General features: G+C 50.3%; 2 protein-coding genes across 6 annotated transcripts in view; one reads left to right on the top strand and one right to left on the bottom strand.

Moving 5' to 3' along the window:
- Positions 1-2868: 2868 nt before the first annotated feature.
- On the top strand, positions 2869-14119 carry Slc51a (solute carrier family 51 subunit alpha). 4 transcript variants are annotated; one of them, XM_052740502.1, is made up of 9 exons: positions 2872-3443; positions 4172-4266; positions 8988-9142; positions 10026-10099; positions 10661-10819; positions 11768-11879; positions 12120-12266; positions 12851-12956; positions 13437-14119. In XM_052740502.1, the coding sequence occupies exons 1-9, from the start codon at positions 3406-3408 to the stop codon at positions 13571-13573; spliced, it is 1023 nt and encodes a 340-aa protein (XP_052596462.1). In that variant the 5' UTR covers positions 2872-3405; the 3' UTR covers positions 13574-14119. The 4 variants fall into 4 exon arrangements, with proteins under 4 accessions (XP_052596461.1, XP_052596459.1, XP_052596462.1 ...); XM_052740501.1 differs by having other exon boundaries at positions 2869-3443; positions 12851-13547; XM_052740500.1 differs by having other exon boundaries at positions 11768-12266.
- Positions 14120-14229: 110 nt separating this feature from the next.
- Positions 14230-21912, bottom strand: part of Pcyt1a (phosphate cytidylyltransferase 1A, choline) — a 49849-nt gene continuing 42166 nt past the window's right edge. For both annotated transcript variants that reach the window (XM_052740503.1, XM_052740504.1), the window contains exons 8-9: positions 19003-19191; positions 14230-17901 (exon numbers count right to left, since the gene is read on the bottom strand). In XM_052740503.1, coding sequence (XP_052596463.1) covers positions 17695-17901; positions 19003-19191 — 396 coding nt within the window. In that variant the 3' untranslated portion in view covers positions 14230-17694. The remainder of the gene's footprint in view (positions 17902-19002; positions 19192-21912) is intronic.

The following is a 21912-nucleotide window of genomic DNA, read 5'->3' as shown; positions in this document are numbered from 1 at the left end:
ATTTCCCACAGTGCCTGGCAGACCTGAAACACCTGCTGCTGTTACTCTGGTTTCTTATTTTGTCAGTGGTACAAGCAACTTCCAAGGAACTCATAGTGTGCACCAGGCTCTATCCGGGGATCTAGGGGTCGGCACACTGTGCTCAGCCTCGAGGAGTTAAAATCTATTTGGAAGGAGAAACCACCAACCAACAAAATACTTCTTTAAAAAAATATTTATTTATGTATTCTTTTTTCTTAAATTTTATTTGCATTGATGTTTTACCTGCGTGTGTGTCTGTGTGAGGGTGTCAGATCTTGGAGTTATAGACAGTTGTGAGCTGCCATGTGGGTGCTGGGAGCTGTCAGTGTTCTTAACTACTGAGCCATCTCTCCAGCCCCTATGTATGTATTCTTTAATGTATGAGTGCTCTATCTGCATGTACACCTGCAGGCCAGAAGAGGGCATCAGACCCCACTATAGATGGTTGTGAGCTACAATGTGGTTGCTGGGAACTGAACTCAGGACCTCTGGAAGAGCAGCCTGTACTCGTAACCACCGAGCCATCTCTCCAGCCCAATAAAGAAGCTCTTAAGCATAAAACTTGGAGTAAGGGTGTGTGGGTGTGGATGTGAGTGGGAGTTGGTGTGAGTGTGGGTGTGCATGCCTCTGGAGGCAGAGGTCAGCATGGGCTGTCTTCCTCAACCTCTCTCCATCTTGTTTGTTTGTTTGTTTGTTTGTTTGAGAGAGGGTTTCTCTATGTAGTCTTGGCTGTCCTGGAACTCACTCTGTAGCCCAGGCTGACCTCGAACTCATATCTGCCCACCTCTGCCTCCTGAGTGCAGGGATTAAAGGCGTGTGCCACCACTGCCTGGCCCCATCTTATTTTTTTTTTAATGGGGTCTCTCATTGAACCCAGAGCTCACCAATTCAGCTAGATTGGATGGCCAGCAGGCCCCAGGAGTCCTCCCATCTCCACTCCCCAGATATAGGGTTACAAGCACATGCTGCCACACCCAGCATTTTTTTTTTTTTTTTTTTTTTTTTGTGGTTTTTCGAGACAGGGTTTCTCTGTGTAGCTTTGCGCCTTTCCTGGATCTCGCTCTGTAGACCAGGCTGGCCTTGAACTCACAAAGATCCTCCTGCCTCTGCCTCCCGAGTGCTGGGATTAAAGGCGTGCGCCACCACCGCCCGGCCCACACCCAGCATTTTTATGTGGTTGTTGAGGGTCAAATTCAGGTCCTTTCTTCCGAGGGTGCGAGGATTCGTACTTACAGACCAAGCCATCCCCTCAGCCCTAATTCGGCCTTTTAAAAGAAGCCCCGTTAACGCACAGAAACCTGTGTGCTCTGGCAGATGCAATGCAGCCTCGGCTTGGCTTGCTCTTCGGGTCCAGGTGTGACTAAGCCGGTTCTCAACCCAACATGGGCTGACCTTTAAGAAGCAAACCCATGATCCTCCTGCCTCTGCCTCCTTCAGCAAATCCTACCGGTGCGCGCCACCACAGCCGGGCAGTGGTGGCGCACGCCTTTAATCCCAGCACTCGGGAGGCAGAGGCAGGTGGATCTCTGTGAGTTCGAGGCCAGCCTGGGCTACCAAGTGAGTTCCAGGAAAAGCACAAAGCTACACAGAGAAACCCTGTCTCGAAAAACAAAACAAAAAAAAAAAAAAAAAAAAAAAAAAAGAAGCAAACCCTGAGCCTGGCGATGGTGGCGAAGGGTTTTAATCCCAGCACTTGGGAGGCAGAGGCAGGCAGGTTTCAGTGAGTTCAAGGCCAGCCTGATCAATATAACAAATTCCAGGTTAGTCAGCACTACATATCGAGACCCTGTCTAAAAAGCAGCAGCAGCAAGGACTCATAGCAGGATACTAGACATGAAACAAGGATGACTTGTCTGCTACTCACATCACCAGGGAGGCTACCTGGAAAACAGGACCCCAAGAAAGACACAGGGATCGCCCAATGACAGAGAAATGGAATGAGATCTACATGAACAGCCTGGACATGAGTGGGGGTAATGAAAGGCGAGGGTTGAGGGAAAGAGAGCTTGGGGGAGCGGGAGATCCCAGCTGGATCAACAACAGAGAGGGAGAACAAGGAATAGGAGACCATGGTAAATGAAGACCACATGAGAATAGGAAGAAGCAAAGTGCTAGAGAGGCCCACAGAAATCCACAAAGATACCCACACAACAGACTGCTGGCAATGGTCGAGAGACAGCCCGAACTGACCTACTCTGGTGATGGGATGGCCAAACACCCTAATTGTTGTGCTAGAAACCTCATCCAACTACTGAGGGATCTGGATGCAGAGATCCATGGCTAGGCCCCGGGTGGATCTCTGGGAGTCCAATTAGCGAGAATGAGGAGGGTTTATATGAGCGAGAATTGTTGAGACCAAGGTTGGATAAAGCACAGCGACAAATAGTCAAACGAATGGAAACACATGAACTATGAACCAATGGCTGAGGGGTCCCCACTGGATCAGGCCCTCCGAATGGGTGAGACAGTTGATTGGCTGGATCTGTTTGTGAGGCATCCAGGCAGTGGGACCAGATCTTGTGCTCTTTGCATGAGTTGGCTGTTTGAAACCTGGGGCCTATGCAGGATTGTTTGGCTCGGCCTGGGAGGAGGGGACTAGACCTACCTGGACTGAGTCTACCAGGTTGACCTCAGTCTGTGGGGAAGGCTTTGCCCTGGAGGAGATGGGAATGGGGGGGGGGGGGGTTGGGGGGAAGGTGAGGGGGATGGGAGGGGGGAGAACAAGGGAATCCGTGGCTGATATGTAGAACTGAATTGTATTGCAAAATAAATTAAAAAAAAAAAAAAAGCAGCAGCAGCAGCAGCAGCAGCCTCCTCTGACCTTTCCCCACAGCGGCAAAGCCACACACCCAGACACAGCCAGGCCTCAGCCCTGAGTCTCTCATTTCCAAGGGACCAGAGCCTATGCTTCTGCCTGAATCACCCGGAGTTACTGACCAAACGAGGACTTTGTTCCTCTCTCCTGGGCCTGACGGGGGACATTCTGTCTTGGATCCGGTGAGCCTTAGAAGGCTCCTTAAGGGAGTATGAAGTTGGAAGGGTTGGGTAGTCCGGGGACAAGGAGTGATCAAAGTATCGGACTGAGGGAGGTGGGAGGGACCAAGCCTAACCAACCTGCAGGGAGGAGTAAGGAGTCCGGGAACTCCTTCAACACAGAGGATCAAATTCCTCCGGGGTGAACTCTGAGATAAAAGGCTGACACTGGAGGCTTCCGGAGGCAGAGAGAGCAAGGGAGACTGTCCACTTTCTCCTTAGCCCTGGCCCAGCGATCAAGGCCATTCGCGCCACAGTGCGGGACAGAAACCTCCCCACTCCTCAGGGCTCCCGGCTGCCGGCCCTGCCTGGCCCTCCTCACCCTCAGTGTCTGCCCGAGAGAACAGAAGGATGGAGCCCGGCAGGACTCAGATAAGACTTGACCCCAGGTAAGGGAGGGCGGCAGGGCTTGGGCTGGGAGCCAGTTGCTAAGAAACAGCAGCCTCCCCTATCTCTCTGGCCGGTCCCTCCCTGGCTGCCTCACGGGGCCCCTTCGCTTTCCAGCACTCAGAACAAGATAAGATTGCAAAGTGCCTGTGAGTCCCCTGGGCTTCAGGGAAACTGGGATTGGATGGGGCTGCAGAAGGCCCTCCTGGACATGCACAGAGCCGCTGACCAACAGTGGGCAGGCCCGTCCCTGGTGCTCTGGGACTGCTTTTCCTTCCTTCCTTCCTTCCTTCCTTCCTTCCTTCCTTCCTTCCTTCCTTCCTTCCTTCCTTCCTTCCTCCCTCCCTCCCTCCCTCCCTCCCTCCCTCTCTCTCTCTTCCTTCCTTCCTTCCTTCCTTCCTTTTCTTCCTTTCTTTCTTTTCTGACAGAGTCCTATCATGTCACTATGTAGTTGAAGTTGGTCTCAAACTAAGATCCTCCTGCCTCAGCCTCCCTCCCGGTGCTGGGGTTACAAGCCTGCATTACCATGCCTGGCTAAGGGACCACTCTTTCTCTTGGACCCTGCTCACCCTCACTGGCAGCTTATTGTATACTCTAACCTAAGCCAGTTCTCCAGGGCCTCGAGGAAAAATGGACTAGCTCCTTGCACTCAGGAGTGTTAAATGTGTATCAGACGGTCTAGTCTGCCACACCCCTTCCCCTGGTTCTGAGCAATCCTGTGTCTCTCCAGGTACACAGCGGATCTTCTGGAGCTCCTGCAAACCAATTACAGCATCTCCCCTGCCTGTTTCTCTTACCCTCCCACTGCAGCCCAGCTCCTGAGAGGTGAGTCGGGGGCCCCCCCTGGAGGAGTTGAAAGCAGGACATGTGTACCCCAGAGGGAAGTCAGGACAACTGGGGGACCTGAAGAGAGCTGGTTCACATCTGGCCAGCCTGAGAGGATGGCTGGCCCCATGTTCATAACGGCTAAGGCCCTGGAGAAGGTCAGTTCTCCCAAGGAATCAGTGGGCTATCATGAGACATGAAAATTTAGCCCAGGAGACAAACCGGAGCCTGGTCCTCCACCCACCCCAGCCTCACGACACATTCAAACTGGGACGCTAGGATCTGGGACATTCATTTGTGTTTCCAGCGTTCAAGGTGGTACCCGTATAATAGGCAAGCCTCACAATTCCCCTGGAGCGTTCACATACTCCCTACGAGAGCTCTCAGCTCTGCAGAGGGGTGGCTGCTGTGAGGAGTGGGTTTGACTTGCATGAGTCTGCGAACTTGTCCGCCCAGTGTTGAACTGCTTTTGAAAGTGTTAGGCATCGGATGGAGCTGAGCTCTGGCCTTCTGCCTCCAAACTACTGAGAACAAAGTGGCCTGTGTGCTTCTAGGAGGGAAATGATCAAGCCAGTTTTATCTCGTCTCCTACACCATAATTAACCATTTCGGAAATGTGTGGCTTCTTCCAAAATAGACGCCTCCCAAGCAAGGGGATGCTGTCATGTGCCGTGGGAAGCGGATGCAGCCAGGTCCTTGGGCTAAGGATAGCTCTGTTTCAGATGCTCTGAGCCAGAGTATCAGCAACTGCAGGTGTCCAGAGATGCCTGGTGCATTCTGTGGTCAGTGCCAGCAGGTGGCTGCCGCATCTAGCTCCAAGCACCTCATATTTAGAGAGTGGAGCTGGTGGGACATAAGTCACCTTACATAGCTCAGGAGGTATTTGGCATGTCTGCAGACAGTTTGAGTGGCCACGCTGGAGGTTGCCTGCCCTTAGTATCTAATGGGTAGGTTTTAAGGAGGCCACTATACCACCTGCAAGTTATATTACAACCCTCCACAGTACAGCCCCCCCCCCACAGTACAGCCCCCACAGTACAGCCCCCCACAGTACAGCCCCCCCACAGTACAGCCCCCACAGTACAGCCTCCACAGTACAGCCCCCACAGTACAGCCCTCCACAGGAATCAAAGTGTCAGTATTACTTGGCCTCTGAAACGTTGCCTCACACCACACACTAATTCTCGTACCTCCTGGCTACCACGTGAGCAGGTAGAGGATTTAGAAACAAGTTTTGGAAACAAGGATTTGGAAACAGGTTGACTCTCTGGGTCTCACAGTCAAGTAGGCTGCCTGGTGAGGCTGGAGCAGGAGGATTTGGGGAGTGCAGAGTGGGGATGGTGATAGAATGGGCCAGTGCGTTCCCCACACTGGGAAGCTACACACATCTGGCAAGGTTGGTTACTAGCGGAGGAGCTTGGGGCATTGAGAGGGCTGGGCAGGTGAGGTGGGGCCTGAATAGGGTTAATCCTGGAGGTTGTACTTTATCCTCAAGATGGAGCCACAGGTGAGGGCTGTAAGATTGGGAGGGGCTGGATGGAGTGGTTCAGGACCTTTAATCAGTAATCAGAATGATTTGGGGGGGAAGAGCCTTGGGAGAAGCAGGGATGAAACCAAGCGGTTGTTGACCCTCTGGAGCAGGCAGGAACAGAGGCTGAACCTGGGCAGCAGGAAGGAAGGAAGTGGGAAATACTGCTGACACAAAGCAGGAGCCCTGGTAAATATTTAGACAGGAGAGTGATCCTGAGCAGTGACGATGACCCACAGGAGACTCGGAGAGGAAGGGGGATGTGGGGAAACTCCGTCCAGCTTCTCTGTTTCTTAGGTGGTTAAAGGGCTATTCTAGAACTATTACAGCTTTTAATGACCAGGTTTTTTTAGAGTTTGTAATACGATTCTGTTATAACCTTTAATTTTGTTTTAAATTAAGCTGACCTAAACGTTTATCTAGAAAAGCCAGGACGGTTTGGGGAAGGGGCAAAAAGGGAGGCTGCCTTGCCAGCAATGAAGGCTGTGTCAGGCTTGTGGCTGTTGAAGCAATGAGGTCACAATGGCAAAGGGCCTGGAGGAGAAAAACAGCAAAGCATCAGGTCCAGAGGCAAAGCCAGGCCTCCATGAGGGGTCCACACAGAAGGATGCTGTGGGACATGGGTCCACACAGAAGGATGCTGTGGGACATGGGGTCCACACAGAAGGATGCTGTAGGACATGGGGGTCCACACAAAAGAATGTTGTGGGACATGGGGGTCCACACAGAAGGATGCTGTAGGACAGGCTCCTAGGAAGATGTGCAGAACAGCTGCCTATGCCCAAGGAAATCAATACACAGGAAATTAACTTTAATTCGGGCAGATTAAGGACATAAACATAAAATGAAAACTTTTTTAATTAAAAAAAGTAGAAATTGTCTTTATGATTAGAAACAGCAAATCATTTTTCAAAATTCAAGAAAGGGCCAGTGAGATGGCTCAGCGGGTAAAAGTTCTTGCTGTGAAAACCTGAAGACTGGAGTTTGATACCCAGGACCCATGTTTAAAAACAAACAAACAAAAAAGAAGGTGATGAAGCGGCAGCCACACCTGGCATAATATATAATACCTGTGAATAGCATATAGTACCCATGAAACCTAAACTTCCCCTCTCCTCCAGCCCAGCAGTTCTAATTCCAGGCATATGCCAGAGAAAGTCTCCTATCTAGGAGACACACCCAAGGATGCCAATTGCAACATCAGCTTCTCATGATGAAAGCAGTAAAAGTTATAGAAGTAAGGTTGGGCAAAAAACATTTAGAGAGAGGCAGGCAGATCTCTGTGAGTTCAAGGCCAGCCTGGGCTACAAGAGTGAGTTCCAGGAAAGGTGCAAGGCTACACAGAGAAATCCTGTCTCGAAAAACAAAACAAACAAACAAAAAAGCATTTAGAGTTTGTAAGATGCCATTTGCATAAACTATTTATTACATATATATTATTGTGATTATTTATTTATTATTAGTCTCTTGAGACAGGGTCTTGCTGTGTAGTCCTGGCTGTTCTAGAACTTTCTCTGTAGACTAGGCCTGTCTTGTACTCACAGAGATCCACCTGCCTCTACCTCCTGAGTACTGAGATTAAAGGCTTGCACCACCACTGCCCTGCTTAGCCTGCATTCTTACAGAAGCCAGGCCCACCAGTTCAGGGGTGGCGCCACTCCAATGGGCTGGGTCCCTCCACCATCAATCACTAATTAAGAAAATGCCCTAAAGGACTGACCACAGTCTCATCTTATGGAGGCATTTTCTCAGTTGACGATCCCTCCTCTCTGATGAGTCCGGTTTGTGTCAAGTTGAATAGCAAGCATACTTAGAGAGCAGTTACTGTTACTGTTACTTGGCAACAGAACAGAGAACAGCCCGACACAGCCCCTGCCTTGGAGGTAACATGAAAGTATAGAAAGATGTAAAGAACCTCACTGAGCTGGGCAGGCCTCATCATGCAGGCTGCCTGGGCATGGGGGCTGAAGTCTCAACACTGGAACAGAGAACACAGCCCCAGGAGCCAGCCAAGCAGAAGCCAAAGAGAAAGTCCTCGAGGGCAGAAACAGCTCAGCGTGGCTGCTGGAAGGATGGGAGAGTGTGGCAGTGAAATCTTCAGCCCGAAACACAGAGAAGAGCTGAGATGACAGGGTTTTTAATTAGTGTGGGATAATTATGCACATGGATGGAGTATGGGGTGGTATTTCAATATGCATATATAGAGTACACTGATCAAATCAGGGTGGCTAACTTCTCCAGCTCCATGTCTTTCCGTTTGGAACCTCCAAGCCCCTATTTCTAGTCTTTCATAAAATGTCAACTAGTTTTTGCGAACTATAGTCACCCTAGTGGACGGTGGAACCCTAGATGTCCCTCCTGTCTCCCTCTGTAGGCTCCCTCTGCCTTTCTGCGTCTGGAGAATGCAGGCTGTGGAGATCCCAGTCCAGAGGCCAGGGGGAAGCCGGGCCAGTCCAGAGGCCAGGGGGAAGCCGGGAATGGGCTTCTGGGAGATTTCCAAGAAGGGAGATGACAGGGTATGAGCTTTGGGGTGCTTGTGTGAGCACATCATTGCACAGCATATGCTATGTCAGAATATGCACAGCTATATCACCCTTAAAATGGAAAATTTAAAAAATTTCAGGGGTTAAGGGGGATAGGTCAATGGGTCAGTCACTTGCCACATAAGCATTAAGGGCCTGAGTTCAGATCCCCAGCACCCATATGAAAAGCATGGCGAGGTACAAATGTACCCCCAGCACTAGGGAGGCAGAGATGGATGGGTTCCTAGAGCTCGCTGCCTAGCAAGTCCAGTCAAACTGGTGAGTTCCGAGTTCAGTGAGAAACCCTGCTCAAAAAACAAGGCAGAGAACTGATGGGATGGCTCAGAAAGATGTTTTCAATTGTGAGAAAGAGTTAAAGACCCTTTGTAGGGTCAGACATGAGGGAACACACCTTTAATCCCAAGCATTGGAGAGTCAGGGGCAGAAGACTCTCTGTGAGCTCAAGTCTAGCCTTCTCTATATATCGAGTTCCAGTTCCAGGCTAGCCAGGGCTACACAGTGAGACTCTGTCTTAAAACACACACACACACACACACACACACACACACACACACACACACACACACACACACGCACACTTTATTCCATAGGCATTACTAGAACAGCATCTGCCCTTCAATTCATTGCCGTCTACTCCCCTTCTCCTTTAGAACTGGGTGCGTTGGAAATCACCCTCACCATCATCTTGACCTTTCTTACCATGGGCTCAGTTGCCATCTTCGTAGAGGATGCTATTTATCTGTACAAGAACACCCTTTGCCCCATCAAGAAGAGGACCCTGATCTGGAGCAGCTCTGCACCTACGGTGAGGATGCTGGCACTGGCCCCTTCAGAGGCACTGGAGACGGGCCGGGCTGTCCTGACAGTTCTAAACTCATTTGCTCCAGCGCAGCGCTGTCCGCCAGCACCATGTAGCATGGGGCGTGTGAACTGCTCTCTGCCTGTTTGCAAGACCAACTGCCAGCAGGGTGAAGTACTCCATTGCAAAGGGCTGCAGACAGCGACCCACTCGGCACCAGGCTGTGCCCACTCCTTTTCCCTTCAGCATGGCACCGCTGGTAAAAGCAGGCCACCTTCTAATACACAGGCATTTGTGTCCACGGGGCCATACTCAGCCTTCCGCTGTGGGCTTGTTTGTTCTTCGTTCCCCTTGTGGGTACTGAACACCCTACCACTGAGCCACAGCTCCAGCAGCTGTACGCCTTTGAAAACTTATGCAGCCATTGCACAGGGCCTGGATTTAATTTATTCAGTTATTTTCCAGTTGCAATTTTTATTTTAAAAATGGGTTGTTATTGTTATTATTACTAGGGTGTGCGTGCACATGATGGGGGAGCATGCCTGCCACAGCTCATGTGTAGAGGTCAGAAGACAAATTTGTGGAGTTGGTTCTCTTGTTCCACTCTTAACGTGGGTTCTGGGGGTTGAACTCAAGTTGCCAGGTTTTTGTGAGAAGCGCCTTTACACGCTGAGTCATGTCACCAGTCCTTGTTTCTACTTTGGTTGGTTCTGGGTACGGAGCCCAGGGCCCTGTGCATGCTCTACCACTGACCCAGGAGCAGCAGTTAGCCCGTGGAAGGACTAGTGCCTCAAACACACAGGTCCGGCTTCTTTGCGCCCTAGCTACAAAAAGTCGGGCTGGTCTCGCTGGCCCCGCCCTAGCCTGCGTCCTGTTCTTCTGCAAGCAGGTCGTGTCTGTGTTCTGCTGCTTTGGTCTCTGGATCCCTCGAGCCCTCACACTCGTGGAAATGGCCATAACGTCGTGAGTGTCTGGCCCCGCCCTCACCGCTGGGGATGAGCATCCTTCTACAGTCCTTTCCTGACACCCAAGCCTCCCAAGTCCTTGTCTTGAGGCCCCATTGATACGAATCTAGCCAGCTCTTATCAACCCGTGCTAATGGGAGGCCCTTGAACTCTTGCTTGTGCTCAGGGGATGCCTTTTGGGGGGCACACTCTTCAGTCGCTGTTTGTTCCCAGAGGCCCCAAATGCTCCCTTCCCAGTCCTCTGGACCCAGTCACCTCTCTTGTTCCTTGAGTTATGCATCAAAAATGCCAGCCCCAGCTGGGCAGCAGTGACACACACCGTTAATCCCAACATGGGGGAAGGCAGAGGCAGGCAGATCTCTGAGTGCAGAGTGAGTTCCAGGACAGCCACGGCTACACGGAGAAACCCCCGTCTTGAAAAAAACAACTGAAATGCCAGGCCCTTGGCCCTTTCCCTCAGTGAGCCCCAGCTCTCCCGGCAATCTCTATCTCTTGAGGGGCAAAGGGGTGCCCTGTGGTGCTCTACCCATGGGCTTGCAGTCTGCCTTCTCTCCCCCAGGTTTTATGCCATAGTCTTTTATCTGCTGATGTTGGTCATGGTGGAAGGCTTTGGTGGGAAGGATGCGGTTCTGAGGACACTGAAGGACACCCCAATGAGGGTGCACACGGGCCCCTGCTGCTGCTGCTGCCCCTGCTGCCCACCCCTCATACTTACCAGGTAAGGCATGGACAAGTGAGCATAAGGCCCTGTAACCCCAGTAGTTCAAGGCTCTTGAAATTAAGCCTGTATGGGACACAGCCAATGAAAAAGGTAGATATCCCACAGCCAGGACCCCCCACATGGGGACCTGCCCCCCCCCCAAGAGAGAACAGGAAGAATTTTCTTTCTATGTGCATTAGTGTTTTGGAATGGGTTTCAGGTCCCCTGAAACTGGAGTCACAGACAGTTGTGAGCTGCCATGTGGGAACTCAGGTTATCTGGAAAAGCAGTCAGTGCTCTTAACTGCTGAGCCATCTCTCCTGCCCCAGAGGAAGAAGTCTTATGCTTCAGCTCACTGCCTTGCTTACTCATTTTATTTATTTATTTATTTATTTATTTATTTATTTATTTATTTATTTATTTATTATTTATTTATTTATTTAATTATTCACTCGTTCGTTCGTTCGTTTATTTATTTATTTGTTTATTTATTTATTTATTTATTTTTTATTTATTTATTTATTTATTTATTTATTTATTTGAGACGGGGTTTCTCTATGTAGCCCTGGCTATCCTGGAACTCGTTCTGTAGACCAGGCTGACCTTAAACTCACAGAGATCCTCCTGCCTCTGACTCCTGAGTGTGGGGATTAAAGGTGTTTTCTATCACGCCCAGCTCCCACTGCAGTGGCAAAGAGAAAACTGTAGTTTGGGTGCTTGCTTGCCCCCTGCCTACTTTGAGTAATGAACTTGAAAAGTCAATACTTTGAGCTCCTACTCAAAAGGCACCATCAGAGGCAAGCATGAGGCAAGGATTCCCAGTGCTCCCAACCTACTCGCTACTGTGCCTTCACCCGTGAGACATGTCGTGACGTCAGCCTTAGTCCAGGAGCTCAGCAGAGGGGCTAGGCTCCCTTAGGGTGGGTGGTTTATGGGTCCATGTTCTTCACTCTTTTCCTCCGTCAGGAAGAAGCTTCAGCTGATGATGGTGGGCGCTTTCCAGTATGCCTTCTTCAAGATAATGCTGAACCTAGTAGGGCTGTTCCTCATCCCTGATGGCATCTTTGACCCATCAGACGTAAGCCAAGAGGAGGCAGTAAAGTCTAAGACCCATTACCTTTGGGTTCTAGAACTAATATCTGAGCACCAGCAACACACAAGGCCAAGGGCAGGGTGGCCACGGGAGAGTAATAGGCCAGAGAATCCGGTGGGGAGACGAAGTCCAGGCTTGGGGGCTTTGGTATCACCGTTGTCCACATGGACAAGGAAAAACAAAAGGAGGGTTTGTCCTCCTGATTGCTTCCTGGTCTGCCACCAGATTTCTGAGAAGAGCACGGCTCTGTGGATCAACACTTTCCTGGGCGTGTCCACACTGTTCGCTCTGTGGTCGCTGGCCATCCTTTTCCGTCAAGCCAAGATGCACCTGGGTGAACAGAATATGGGATCCAAGTTTGCTCTGTTCCAGGTAACTACACCCCAGAAATGGTCTTAACCTTTGGGTTTCCTGGGAGATTTGGAACATTATCTCCACACACCCCCACTTCCATTTTATCTCTTATTTGATTTTCTGTGCCACAAAATGTCAACCGGGCTTAAAACAACAGAAATGTATTATTGCACAGATCGAGAGCCTGGAAACCCCAAATCAAAATGTAGGCAGAGCCATAATCTCTCTGGAAGCTGCCTGGGAGAACCCGGCTTGCCATTTCCTCTCTGGAATTGGCCCGCAGTCTATGGTGGTGCTTCCTTGGCCTTTTGCTGTATCACTCCAACCTCTGCCTCTATCACCACATGACCTTGTCACCTGTCTGGATGCCGCTGAGGGTCTGATGGTGGCCGTGAGAGAGAGATAGGCTGATTGTTTTGTGAGCAACCCTAGTAAATGAGCGGCAAGCACGATTATAATTTGCCTGAAGATGAAAACTGCACCGATTTTCAATATAGTTTTGAGTCTCGGCCCTCCGTTAACTGCAGAGACTGGTCTGCACTGGCCTCAGGACCAGGGGTGGCAGGTGCCAACCTCCTACCCCCGTCTCTTCTATGCCGCAGGTTCTTGTCATCCTGACTGCCCTGCAGCCCTCCATTTTCTCCATCCTGGCTAACGGCGGGCAGATTGCTTGCTCACCTCCCTTCTCTTCTAAAATCAGGTCCCAAGGTAAGCACCTAGGGCTCCTTTCCACATCGCGGGCCAAACTGGGAGGGGAGCAGTGGAGACAGGACCCTGGGACAGAAGTGGGCCAGCCTGATGTCTGCTCAGAATGTTCAGGAAGAATCCAAGAAAGCAGGCCGAGGCTCTGAGGACTCCTCCCTCTCTGAGCATAGCGAACTGCAATGTCCCCAGCTTGAGGCCAGTCCTAATGATCAAACCAGGAGGCCAGGGGTTCAGTCCTCAACTCAAGAATGGGTATGGTTAGGAAGCAGAGTGTGGAGAAAACGCGCACGCTGGCCTCAGATGAGACGTCAGAGCCGAGTTCTGGCTACCATTAGTCTGCCTTGCTCCACACAGCAGTTTGGCATCCCTAGGTCTTGGTTCCGAGGTAAACTGCAGTGTCTCTCAGCTGGCTTGTCGGGGTTGCTATAGCTCCCTCGTCTCTAACGCAGTATAACCTCTGTCCCGTCCCACTCCGCGCTGCAGTGATGAACTGCCACATGCTCATAGTGGAGACCTTCCTGATGACGGTGCTGACGCGGATGTACTATCGGAGGAAAGACGACAAGGTTGGGTACGAGACTTGTTCGGCACCAGACCTGGACTTGACACTCAAAGCCTGAGGCGAGTGGCCTGGACTATGGAAAAGAGACTGTCCTGCTCGGAAGAGCATGAGATTCCTCCCGTCCCTCGACCTTAACCGGTGGTTAAGGCCCCCACTGGCGGCGGGCGGCGCAGGCTGGCAGCTTCCATATGACTATAGGGATGGAGGTAAAGTGCAGTATGCGGAACCCCTCTGGGTTTTGCTCAGGGAAGGCGTTTGAAGTTTTGTAATGAACAGGGTGAAGGCTGAGACTCTGCACGAGGCACAGTCCTTCTGTGGGTGCCACTATTGGTCACCCTGAGCTTTTGCACAGCAGAATAAAGGGGAAAAGAGTGCATGGTTTATGTATGGTTTATCCGACGTAGGAACTGGAGTAGACCTTAGCCGGGCAAAACAGCACTGATCTAGCTTCCCAAAGAAGCCAGGCTCTGCCGTACAAGCTGTTCTTTCCTTGGGTGTACCAGTTGGCCGTGGGAGGTCTGGGGTCCCTTTGTGCCAGCTTTTTGAGTTTTTCCTAAGAAGCTGCAAATGGAACTGCTCGTTAATATCGTCATGAAGCTTGATCTTGAGGACAGAAATCAGGACACAAATTCAAAGGAACTGAGAATATAAAGAAAAAAAAAAAACAATACTTAACACATATCTGCCTGGTCAAAACTACAGCAAACAGAAACACCAGGCAAAACCACGTGGCCTTTATTTGGCTAAATGACAAAAGCCAAAATAACTGGACAAATTATCAGACAGGAAAGTGACACACTGAACTCTGAGCAAACTCCCCATGGACTCGCACTGGTGATAGGCAGGTGTTCATGGCACGGGTGAGATTTCCCAAGTGTCTGCCGTTCAGCAGCCTCGGTGCAATCAATTCTGTTTACAACAGTTGGTTCCTCCAAGGCGGTGGAAGGCGCTCACTTCAAACCCGGTAGAACCCAATCTGGGCCACCCAAACGTTAATACTGCCATTTCTGTTCTCTACCCCAATCTCAGACTGACAACAAATTCTGGCAGACAGACTACATATCTTTTTTCTTTTAGGACAATTAACCTTTAATGTAGCAAAGTCCAAGAATATGTTATACTTATTTATTCTGAAAAATAGAAGCTAGGGACCATTCTTTATCCCATGATAATCTATTCTGTGAGAGAAAACAATCATTGTTATGACTTTGAAAAATACAACCTTTAAAAATACTTATATTGGTAAGCTTAAAAAAAATACCATTAGTTTTAAAAACATCGTTAAGGAAGCTTTCTTTGAACCCTGTGTGGGTTCAATTTCGGCACATGGATGCTGACAGAAATCTAGAGGCTATGGCTTTAGGGGATTAAACCAAAGCAGAGAAACAGAACTGATTTGAGAAAGGATTGAAAAGTTGATAAAGAACAGATCTCCAAGACGACAGGTTCCAGAACGTGGAGTACGTGAGTGAACAGGGGCTGGGGACAGTGACAAAGCACTGGGAAGAGCCACGGTGGAGGGTTATCCTAGACGGCTGGCCAGATGTGCGGCCACAGCGAGAGGAGTTACAGTGCTGGAGAGAAGGGACCAGAGAGGTCTCTCCGTTCCTCTTCCTCAGGATCTTCAGCCTTCTCAACTCCGAGTCCCTTCCTCAGGTCTGCAAAGGGTCTTTGGCTTAGCTCTCCTGAGCTGCGGGCACTAGCAACCCACTTCTACTTTATGTGGCAACCTCTATTCTCCAGTCTCCAGCCTAGTATACGAAAAGAGCAATGTTCCTGTCCAGCCCACGTCCAGGTTAGCTGCTATCCTGGCCTCTCCTCCACACCAGCTAGAAGACTCCTGTCTGCAGCCACTTCCTATGGCAGAGAGGCTTCGAGGCCGACCCTTCCATGCTTATCCGGCCTCAGGGAGGAGCTCCACAGCCGAGGCTGCACAGGAAGAGGTGCGGATTAGTCAGACACAACATCCAAATGCTTAACCACACTTAACTAGGTACAGGAGGCTGACAGTGCAGCATCCCCACAGCACCTTTTTCTAGCACCTAGGAGCACACTCACCCTCAAGTACCTAACATGCTGCCACACCCTAGACGTTTTTTTGCTCACGTCTAGGTTATCTGAGACTATGAGTGTTAGGAGATGGGAAAGGGGGAGGGGCGTTCTGAGAACATGAGCATAGGCTAGTCCTGGCTACGGAACACCTCTTGTCAGCCTAGAGGCTCTGATGTTTGAGACCCTTTCCATTCCCACAGTGCCAGCTCGGGTGACACGCACTGTGGGAACAAGCAGGTGAGTGTCGGTAGTGACGTCATCACTTTTGTATACTCGGGAGAATAAGGCAGAGAGAGACGGATCGCCAAAGGGAGGACCAAAGTAGAAGAGTCAGAATGAGCTGTGCAGCGCTATATAACACGAGAAAACCCTCACTTCAGTGGGTTTGAGAAAGGAGTCCAGGCCAAGGCCACGTGGGTCAGATCTGACAGTGAAAACAGCACTGTGAGGAGTTAGGAATGGAGTTTCCACGGGCCATCGGGACACCAAGGTGTGCCTCTCTGACCCCCTCCTCTGCTTTGCCTGCCTGGGAGATAGCTGAGGAGCCTGGGTAGGCCTGCCATGCAGGTATTTCATGCTGCGAGCCTCAGACCCTTAGGCAGTAAGAAAGTGTCTGGGGAGGGCTATGAAATGCTCACAGTCCTAACAGAGGTACAAGGAAAAAGAAAATGTGGTTTTCTTTGCTGAAAACCCTAAAGCTCCACCCCCACAAGGGGTATTCATGAGTGACAAGTAGGTCCTGGAGTAAACAATTTTGCCCTAAATCCCACGACAGGATAGCTGACAGTGAGGAACTCGCTGGGCCATGAGCGGAGCTGAGGGGCAAGGGGACTGAACACACCAGCTCATCCTCAGCAGCAGGTGTCGAGAGTCGGCACCCTTGATTTGAAATTCCAGTTCTGTTTCCTCTCGGAACAGGTGGGTCGGGGCACCGACCTCCGCGTTAGTAGTTTAGCCCAAGCCTGTGGCTTCTGGAGGGGCAGTGGAGGAAGTCCCTGCCAGGTGCAGCTCTTAGAGGGTAAAGAGCCTCCATGAGCCACTGATCTGACCCAAGAGCATGCTTAAGAGGGGCAGAGGTCAGTAAGAGTGTTTTAGATATCAAAGTGTTTTCTGATGCTTTTGCCTGTGTGCTCCGTGAAAAATCTAAGTGTTAAATACGGCAGTAAGCAACATGGGTTAATGGGTCGAGTTCAGCTGGAAACATACAAAGCATCCTTTGTATCAAGCCAGGCACGGTACTGAAACAGCAGCTGCAGGGTGAGGGGTGAATTCCCAGCAGGAACTCGACCACAACTGCCCTTGCACTAGACTTGAGTCCACCCCACTGCCCTCTGCAATCCCAGCAGCCCCCGGTGTCCCTTCCTTTACAGGTAGGTTGCAGGAAAGAGATTGACAAGAACTCCCAAATAGTTGGGCAACAGAATTTTCTGAGACGATGAACACGGACGCTCTGTGGTTCGGTTCCGTCCCCATCAGTGTCTGTATGGACCCCATTGGGTCCAACAAGAAACTCCTCAGGGAGCACGAGAAGTGAGGCTCGGGTCTCTCCCCTCCACAGCCATGCTGACACACGGCCAGCAGGACACCCAGGGAATCTGGAGCTGATTCAGGCTCAGGATGTTTTAGGGAAGGGGAAGTTGCAATCGTCTCGCCACATCACACATCAGCATGGCTCTTTGTTTGCAGGATCTGCAAGCCACTCTCTTGAGAAGGCAAGCAACTAGTGTGTCAGGAAGAAAGGCCTCTGGGTATTACACGCTTCCTTCTTCTGCCCACTCCTCAGGGGCAAAAAATTAGTTCTACTTACTATATTTGAAAGACTAATTTTTAAAAAATTAATAAAAATGACAATTGCCCTGTCAAGATTACATGACATAAACAGTAAAGCAAAGCTCTGGGAGGGAGGATGGATGCGAGCAGGCTTCTAAGATGTGCTCAGCCTCCTGGGTGTGGCTGGCGGAGGTCGCGGGGCACAGGCGGTCTGCTTCCCCATGCCCGGGTCCTCCTGCCCCTCGTCTTTTCTTTGTAGATGTCCTTGGGTTTAGTGTTGGGATCACAGAAGGGAATTCCACCGAGAGCTTCTGGAGGTGACAGGCAGGGGGAGGGAGAGGGGACAGGGATGGGCCGTTAGTCCTCTTCATCCTCGCTGATGTCACAGGTCACAGCCTTGCGCCTAGAGAGACTTGCTGGGGAGGAGGATGGGGAAGTCTTGCCAGAGAAGGGCCATCTGAAGGAGGGGGATGGGGAGCGTTCGTGAGTAGGGCTGCTGCTGGGACTCTGCTTGGGACTGATGGCCTGCAGCATCCGGCCTTTTCCCTCCTTCAGCATGTGTTTCTGGGGAGGGAGACCAGAAGGGAGAGTTAGGAGATCCCTACAGGCCACAGAGTCACTCCCAGAGCCTGGGAAACCTCACGTTATTGTCCATCTCCCCTGTGTCATTGTTCTTTATTGCCGAGGATCAAAGCTACGTCTCAAGCGTGTGAGGGCAACACCCTGCCCCTGCTATGCCAAACATGACTCAGGAGACAGACGGGAGGGCACAACTGAAAGTCTAGCAGTTTCCCGGGCACACTGGATCGCTTCTCTGAGTCCCACCTGCTTGTCTGTCAGCCTCTCCCTGACTTCCATCAGAGACACTCTCCCAAGGCTACTTAGTCTGCAGTCACACTCGGGCAAAAACAAAGGCTCACGAGTGGGATTCTCATTTGGTTTGCGGGCACTGCTATTCCATTGGGGACCCACAGCAGCTGCTCACAGAGAGGAAGCTTGCTATCTGTTCTCTTTTTGTGCCCCCTTCTCTTCCGTGTAAACCCAAAACACAGAAGTGACTACCTTCTTATCTTGACTCCAGCTGTCAAGGTTGATAGACAGCTGACAAAATTACTAGGAAAATGTATGACTAGATAAGATCACTTCTTAATTTGGATGTTCCTTTCTGCTCAGATCCATAGCAGTGCAATTCCCTTAATTCACTGCATATTGACTGGAGGCTGAAACATTAGAGTCACAAGTTCAAGACCTGCCTCGGGCCACATAGAGAGTTCAGGCCTAAGTGCACCCACCCTGGGGAGATGCTGCCTCCAAATAATAAATGAATAAGCCTGGTGTGGTGGCACACACCTTCAATCCTAGCAGTTGGGAGACAGAGATCACTCTGAGTCCTAGGCCAGCCTGGTCTACACTGCAAGTTTCAAGCCAACCAAGGCTACATAGTGAGTTCTTGTCTCCAAAATAATAAATACATAAATAAGGCAGGGTACGTAGCTCAGTGGTGAGCGCTCGCTAGCATGCGTACTATGCTCTGGACTCAATCGCCAGTCCAGCAGCAGTGGGAAGCACCCCCCCATATCTACACCACCACCACCACCCCCCACCCCCACCCCCCCCCCCACCCCCGCCTGCCATATCCCTCGGGTCGGGAAGGCAGGCTCTCACCAGCGCCCCTTCTGGACCAAACATTTCCAGGAAACTGCCGATGAACTCTCGGGATTTCTCCTCCCACTTCTGGATGAGATCAATGCTCTTTTCTTCCACCTTCTGCACAAATTCTTTTGATTTTTCTTCCACATCTTTCACTTTCTTCTTGACTTTATCAACCCGTTCTTGCAAGTGGTATTTCTTCTCCTAGGACAAAACAGATGGCTTTTAAGACATGATACTCAAGCTGGGAGAGAGGGCTCAGGTTACTAAGAGTGCCTCCTGCTCTTCCAGAGGACCTGAGTGTGATTCCCAGCACCCACTTAAGACGGCTCACTGCCTCTCTGTCCAGTCCTGAGAGCTCTGACACCTCTGGCCCCTGCCGGCAGCTGCATTCACATGCACCTACCCACAGACTGTTCGCGCACGCACCCATGTCTGTGCATGTGTGTGTAGGTCCGAGGTCAACATCAGGTGTCTTTAACCACTCTCCACCTTCCTGAGATAGGCTCTCTCACTGAACCTGGAGCTCACCAATTCTGCTAGGCTGGCCGGCTGCCCAGTCCTTAGAGGGCGCGCTGCCACAGCTAGCTTTTTACAGGGTGCTGGGATCAGAACTCAGGTCATTATGCTGGCAGAGCAAATACTCTACCAACCGAGCCATCTTCTCAGCCCATGTTTTATTTTTTAGAAGTTGGAGATCTGCTTGATCATCTGAAAAATGGCAGAAAGTTGGTCCTACCAACATTCCTAACATTAGTGTAAAATGGTCTAAACTTTAGCTCTCTGGAGAAGGAGTGATATTTAGTCAGATGTAAAGTGCTGTACCATCTGAGCATAGTGGCACTCGCCGGTAACCCCAGTACTCAGGAGGCCAAGACAGGAGGATCACAACTTCCAGGTCAGCCTGGGCTGTAACTTGAGACCTTTTGTTAAAAACAAAGCAATGCAGGGCTGGAGAGACCGCTCAGTGGTTGAGAGCACTGGCTGTTCTCTCCGAGGACCCGGGTTCAAGGACCAGCACCCACATGGCAGCTCACAACTGTCTGTGACTTCCAGGGGACCTGACAACCTCACACAGACATACACGCAGGCAAAACACCAGCGCACAGGAAGTAAATTATTTTAAAAATGTACTCTCCTAATTTCTCTAGCATGAAGGAGGAAGGGAGAGGCCGCAGACAGCCCCGTAACACAGCGTACGTTTGGTCGCACAAGGTGAAGGAGGGGAAGAGAAGGAAGAGAAGTCATTGTTTTCGGTCTTTCCCTCTCCTTTTTGTTTATGGACACGGGTGAGTTTGTCGCTGTATCGTCTGCGTGTGAGGAGGGCACCACACATACGCAGAGCCTCGGAGTCCAGGGAGGTCACTGGATGCCTTGGGACCAGAGTTACAGATGACTGTGAGCCGCAACATGGGTGCTGGGAAAAGAACCGGGGCCTCAGGAAGAGCAGCCTGTGCTCGTAACCACTGAGCTACCTCTCCAGCTCCTGCTTTTGTTTTATGAGACAGTCTTGCTATGCCTCATACGTGCAATCCTCCAGTCTCAGTCTCCCAAGTGCTGGGGATAGTTATGCACCACCACACTTGGCTTACCTTTTTTTGAAACAGGACTTGCTAAATAAATAGCCCATGTGGGGAAACTGTATATAAAATAAATGCTGTGTGTCACTCATTAGCCACATGGGGAAAGATTCATAGTTTTCATCACATTCTCAAAAGAACACCCAATTTAAAAAAACAAAAACCGCCGGGCAGTGGTGGCACTCACCGTTAATCCCAGCACTCAGGAGGCAGAGGCAGGCGGACCTCAGTGAGCTCAAGGCCAGCCTGGTCCATAAAGTGAGTTCCAGAACAGCCAGAACTACACAAAGAAACCCTGTCTCAAAAAACAAAACAAAACAAAACACAACAAACAAACAAAACAAAAAAGCCAACCAAACAGTTAAGAGCCTCTCTTTTGTTGGGTTTTGAGACAGAAAGTCGCGTCACTAAGACTGGCCTCAAAATCCTGATCTTCTTGCCTCTAGTCCTTTTACTGAACAGATGTATCTGTGTTGAGACTATAGGCATTGTTAGGATCTGCTCTCATTCCTCAGGGTCTGGCGTCTTCCGGCATCAGCAAGCGCTGGCAACTACGCCTATGGTCACGCAATCCCCGCCTTAAAAAGCCAGACGCGGACCCCCACCCATCTCTCTCTCTCTCTGTTTCCTCTCTGCTCTGCTCCGCTCCTTCCCTCATCTTTCTCTCTCACCAGACCTGGTCCCCTTCCCCCCCCACCACCCCTTTTCCTCCTAATAAAGCTCTAAAAGGTACCACTGGGTTCTGTCCTGACCATGACCTTTCCACGCAGTAACCAGTACCCAACACCAACCACCACTGATTACTATCAGGCATTCTCAATTATACATTCCTATTTGACGAATTTTATACAATAATTTATATATATATATATATATATATATATATATATATATATATATATATATATATATATATATATATAAAAGATAGGATGTCACTGTGCAGCCCTAGCTGGCCCGGAACATACAGTGATCCACCTGCCTCTGCCTCCTGAGTGCTGGATTAAAGGCACTATGTCCGGCTGTAAACACAGCCTGTCTGTCCTTGTATCAATATACTGATATTCTGATATTATTGCACCGTATTAGACACTAGACCCTGCCTCTGTGCAGTGCTTAGTGTTTGAGATTTTTTGTTTGTTTGTTTGTTTTGTTTTTTGAGACAGGGTTTCTCTGTGTAGCTTTGCGCCTTTCCTGGAACTCGCTTTGTAGACCAGGCTGGCCTCAAACTCACAGAGATCCGCCTGCCTCTGCCTCTCGAGTGCTGGGATTAAAGGCGTGCGCCACCACCGCCCGGCATGTTGGAGAATATTTTAAGGTGTGTTACTTTTGTTTATGTTGCATT

The sequence above is a fragment of the Peromyscus californicus genome, unplaced genomic scaffold (assembly GCF_007827085.1).
Source record: "Peromyscus californicus insignis strain IS unplaced genomic scaffold, ASM782708v3 Scaffold_16__1_contigs__length_79575227, whole genome shotgun sequence".
Taxonomy (NCBI): domain Eukaryota; kingdom Metazoa; phylum Chordata; class Mammalia; order Rodentia; family Cricetidae; genus Peromyscus; species Peromyscus californicus.
The sequence above is the reverse complement of the archived record's forward strand: the minus strand, read 5'-3'. Positions and strand labels throughout refer to the sequence as shown.